Source organism: Propithecus coquereli, unplaced genomic scaffold (genome assembly GCF_000956105.1).
Source record: "Propithecus coquereli isolate 6110/MARCELLA unplaced genomic scaffold, Pcoq_1.0 Scaffold544, whole genome shotgun sequence".
NCBI lineage: Eukaryota > Metazoa > Chordata > Mammalia > Primates > Indriidae > Propithecus > Propithecus coquereli.
The window spans coordinates 158,116-162,502 of record NW_012151330.1 but is presented as its reverse complement, the minus strand read 5'-3'; the positions used below and the strand labels follow the sequence as shown (position 1 = coordinate 162,502).

At 61.9% G+C, this 4,387-nt stretch overlaps 2 protein-coding genes across 5 annotated transcripts in view; one reads left to right on the top strand and one right to left on the bottom strand.

The window, feature by feature from the left end:
• The window catches only part of KLHL17 (kelch-like family member 17), a 4,877-nt gene extending 4,640 nt beyond the window's left edge, over positions 1–237 (bottom strand). Inside the window, exon 1 of the mRNA XM_012657471.1 lies at positions 22–237. Within this exon, the coding sequence (XP_012512925.1) occupies positions 22–237 (216 nt within the window). The remainder of the gene's footprint in view (positions 1–21) is intronic.
• A 519-nt stretch (positions 238–756) lies between these two features.
• Positions 757–4,387, top strand: part of NOC2L (nucleolar complex associated 2 homolog (S. cerevisiae)) — a 12,383-nt gene continuing 8,752 nt past the window's right edge. For 2 of the 4 annotated variants that reach the window (XM_012657543.1, XM_012657540.1), the window contains exons 1-6: positions 757–827; positions 964–1,119; positions 2,318–2,489; positions 2,570–2,701; positions 3,318–3,438; positions 3,523–3,613. In XM_012657543.1, coding sequence (XP_012512997.1) covers positions 802–827; positions 964–1,119; positions 2,318–2,489; positions 2,570–2,701; positions 3,318–3,438; positions 3,523–3,613 — 698 coding nt within the window. In that variant the 5' untranslated portion in view covers positions 757–801. Of the gene's footprint in view, positions 828–963; positions 1,120–2,092; positions 2,111–2,317; positions 2,490–2,569; positions 2,702–3,317; positions 3,439–3,522; positions 3,614–4,387 lie in introns of those variants that run through there. The other 2 variants (XM_012657542.1, XM_012657544.1) reach the window with 2 other exon arrangements.

Genomic DNA, 4,387 nt, shown 5'->3' with positions numbered 1-4,387 from the left:
GGCTGGTCCAGGCCCGCGCACCCTGCCTGGTCCCAGGCCGGTCGGGGAGCGCTGGCGCCGGCCTCTGGCCCGCTGGCGGCCCCACGGACGGCAGCGGAGGAGCGCCCCAGCCGCCCCCACCGCCGCCCCGCGCCCGGCAGCGACCAGGCGGCAGCGACCAGGCGCGCTCCTCCCGACTGGACCGGGGCGAGGCCGGCCCGGCCGTCGGTCTTCCCGCCAGCTGCCTGTCCAGGCCATCGGCGCCCCCTCCTTTCTTTTCGGGGAGAGGGTCTGGCTCTGTCGCCCAGGCCAGAGCAAAGTGGCGGGATCACGGGTCAGTGCAGCCTCCAGCTCCTGGGCTCGGGCGTCCCGCGCGGCTGGGAGCACAGGCGTCGCCACGCCGGCTCGACATTGCGGTTTCTATTCCCCTTCGTTTCTTCTACTGGATCGCCGGCTTTGTATTGTTGATTTGTGAGAGCTTTTTGCATAGGAGTAGTCCCCACGTCAGGTCTATCGGTGCAGCCTGGGCATCCTCACAGGCACGTGCCCACTTTCACGGAGTCCTGGGTGGGCTTTGAGCGAGGAGGGGCACGGAGCCGGGAGCGGCGCGTCGGGACCCCATCCGGAGACCCCACGGAAGGACGCCGGCACTGAGGATGCGAACGCGCCCTCCCGCGTGGAGGCCGCCGCTGTCGCGGTCGGAGAACCGCAGAGCCACACGGCTGGGCGTGGCGTGTCGGGGGCGGGGCCAGCCAGAGGAAGTGCATTTCGCGCACGGCATTCTGGGGCCGGAAGTGGGGCGCACGCCGTGGGCCGGGTGTCATGGCGGCGGCGCGGAGCCGCAAGAGGTAAGACGAGGGCGCGGGTTAACCGGCTTCCCCGCGGTACCGACGTCTGGGAGGCTCTGTGTGCCTTTCGGCGTGGCTGGGGCAGCGGGCGGGCGAGCCAGGCTGGCGCGGAGCCTTGACTCCGGCGTGACCGCAGGCACCTGGCGGAACTGACAGTGGACGAGTTCCTGGCCTCGGGCTTTGACTCCGAGTCCGACTCGGAGCCCGAAGGCGCCCCAGAAGCTGAGGTGCGGGGGTCGCGCGAATCTGCTGCCCGGAGCGCGGGAAGGCCCGGCGGGAGCCCCTCGGCCAGGTGAGCGGACGCCCCTTCCCTAGGGCCGTGCGTAAGCGAGCCCCCTTCCTCGCCCCGGCCTGCCCCGCCGCAGACATGCCGACCTTGCCGGGGCCTCAGGGCCAAGGCCCGGGACCTCTGAGCTCTAGCCCCAGTTGCTCTGGCCTAACTTATTTTTTCACGCGGTGTTTGGCTCTTGGTCGGAGCCAAAATCTCGCTTTGGGGCGTGGGCGTGCGGTAGTGAATGATACAGAGGTCCGTCTCCGGTCTGGGAGAGCGCGCTGGGCCTTGGGTAAATCACAACGCGTACCGCGCTGGAAGAAATGAGTGCTGTGGCGCGAGAGGGGAAAACAAGCCAGAGGGAGGTTGCAGGGCGTTGCGTTGCTCTCTTGGAAGTAGAGGAGGCTGTTGGGGAAGACGGTGTCTGATGAAGACCTGAGGGAGTAAGCCGTGCAGACGGGAGGGCAGGGGGTCTCGGAGTTTCAGGCAACAGGAACAGCAGAGGCGCTGAAGCGGGAGCACGCGAGGACCCTGCAGGAGTGCGGTTGTGGTAGAGGAGAGAGGAGCAGAGGAGTCAGATCTTGCCGACCTGATGGGAGGTCTTGGTAAAATGGGAAGTGATTTCAGGATTTGAGCAGTAAAGCGACATCACGTTACACTAACTTGGGGTCCCTGGGGTGGCCATTGCCAAGACTGGGTTGTAGTTGGTGAGGGTGGGAACGGCGAGAGGTCATCGTGTCAATCAAGAGTCGTGGTTTAAGAAAAGCATAAGTAGTTCTGAAGGTGGTACTGACGGGATTTAACAACAGGTCCTGTCGTGGCTGTAAAGGACAAGTTTGTTTGCCTTTTGCCTGAATGCCTAGAAAGGTAGAGTTACCATTGCCAGCACGGAGGTGGAGAGCAGGTCTGGGGGAGAGCACAGTTGGTCATCGTGTGTGTTGGGTTGGCGATGCACGTGTTGAACCGAGTGTTAGAGAGGCTGTTGAGTGTGAGTCTGGAGTTGAGAAGACAGGTGAGTCCACTGAAAACTTATCTTCTGGAAATCCCCCTGCCTTGGTTGTTGGTAGCTGTCATGGAGGAAGTAGACTAACCCCTGTGGTCTCTCTGAGGAGCCCAGCAAGCTGGCATTGGGCGGGGAACTAGAAACCTGCTTTTCTCCCCTCCCCGGCCTGGCCCTCCATTGGCTTCCCACTGGGCTTGCTGACTTCCACCTTCTTAGCCGGCGTAAAGGCCGTGCCTCAGAGCACAAGGACCAGCTCTCTCGGCTGAAGGACAAAGACCCTGAGTTCTACAAGTTTCTGCAGCAGAATGACCAGAGCTTGCTGAACTTTAGCGACTCGGACAGCTCTGAGGATGAGGAGCAGTTCCACTCCCTGCCAGATGTGCTGGAGGTGAGGACCTGGGCAGAGCTGAGGGGGCGCCTGGGGTCTCTACACCCTGGCCCAGCTTGGCCCTTCTGTGTCCGATGCAGGAAGCAAATGAGGAGGATGAAATGGAAGGTGAGGAGGATGGGGACAGAGCCCCCAGAGGACTGAAGGGGAAGAAGAGTGATCCTGTTCCTGTCACTCTTGCCATGGTGGAGAGGTGGAGGCAGGCGGCAAAGGTGAGCAGCAGCACCAGGCAGAGTCTCTGTCCGAACCTTGCTTGATGTACTTGAGGCTGTGCAGGTGGGAGGAACCTTTCTCTGAGCACAGAATGGTCACGAGTAGTTCTTCCCGAATGCCGGGATGCCCAGGAGTCTCATGGGGCATGTTCCCTTCTCCAGGCAGATTCTAAGGGCTCTGTCTACTCTGTTCCTTTCGGTCTCTCTTGGGCTCCCTACTACTCACGTCAGTCCACTGTGGGTGGGTTGTGGCGTCCATGCCTTTGTTGGTTGGTGGAACCGGACCCTTGTTCTGAGCCTCTCACAGTGGTTTCTGCAGGAAAAAGATGGAAAGGGAAAGCTCCAGATACCATCTGGAGCTGGCCATGGTCCAGGATCTGGACCCTCAGTCCTTCCCCTGGGGCTCCTGAGACAGACTCCCAGCACTCCCCAGGAGGAGTCTAGATTTGTTTCCATTTTTGTTGCCAGTATGTGACTCCGTGACCCTGCCCCTACCACTGCCCTGTGTCTGAGGGTGAGGGTGCCCTTCTCTCTGGAGCTGCTGCCCTGCCCTCTGCCCCGGGCAGTGTTTGGGCCACACCCCCCCACAGTGCTCCTGGTGTTCTCGCCCCTTCAGCAGCACCTCACTCCAAAGCTGTTCCATAAAGTTGTGCAGGCGTTCCGAGCAGCTGTGGCCACTACCCAAGGAGACCGGGAAAGTGCTGAAGCCAGGAAATTCCAAGTCACAGACAGTGCTGGTGAGCCTGGCAAGGGGCCCTGGGACTCGGGCTCTCTGTTGCATCCTCTGTCCTGTGAGTGCATCTGTGGCCCTTTTGTTGCAGTGTTCAACGCTCTGGTCACTTTCTGCATCAGAGATCTCTTTGGCTCTCTGCAGAAGCTGCTGTTTGGGAAGGCACCAAAGGACAGCAGCAGGTGAGAGGGAGGCGGGGAGAGTAGGGTGGGGTGGCACCTGTCATCCCAGCTACTGGGGAGGCTGAGGCAAGAGGATTGCTCAAGCCTAGGAGTTGGAGGCCACTGTGAGCTCTGATTGATCACACCACTGCGCTCCAGCCTGGGCAACTGGGCAAGACCCTGTCTCTAAAAAGAGAAAGAGTCCAGGAGCCGTGTTCATCTGTAGGGCGGTACCTGGCCAGTGTGGGGTCTGAGGGCCCCAGTGTCCATCTTGGTGGATGGGCAGGGAAGGCCGTGGGAGGTCCTCCAAGAGGAGGGATACATGCAGAGTGCTTGGTGGACGATGGGTCCCACGGGGCTCTAGGGGGCCGTGCGGCAACACGACCTCGAGCTGGTGAGGGCTGAGAGTCAGACTCACCCTGAGACACCTTTCAAAGGAAGGAAGGAGGCTTCAGGGGGATCCTGCTGTCAGCATCTGGAGGGGAGGCTGGACAGGTGGGTCAGCAGAGCGTCCATGTGGGGGTGATGCTGACTGAAGGGGCTGAGAGATGAGGAGTGGAGGAACAGCAGCAGGGTGAGTGGGCCACCAGCATGTGTAGCCCGAGCAGGGCTGGCTGCGGCTGGCGAAGCCTCCTTTCCAGGGCGGCCACGGCCCAGGTCTTGGGCAACAGCTGGTGCCACGAAAGGGCCTGAGGGGAGTGCAGCCTCCTGGGTCAGGTGAGCAGCTGCAGGTGCCCAGCTGCCAGCGTCAGCCCAGGTGCAAGGAGGGCTGGGGACAGGCAGACTTCCGGGGCC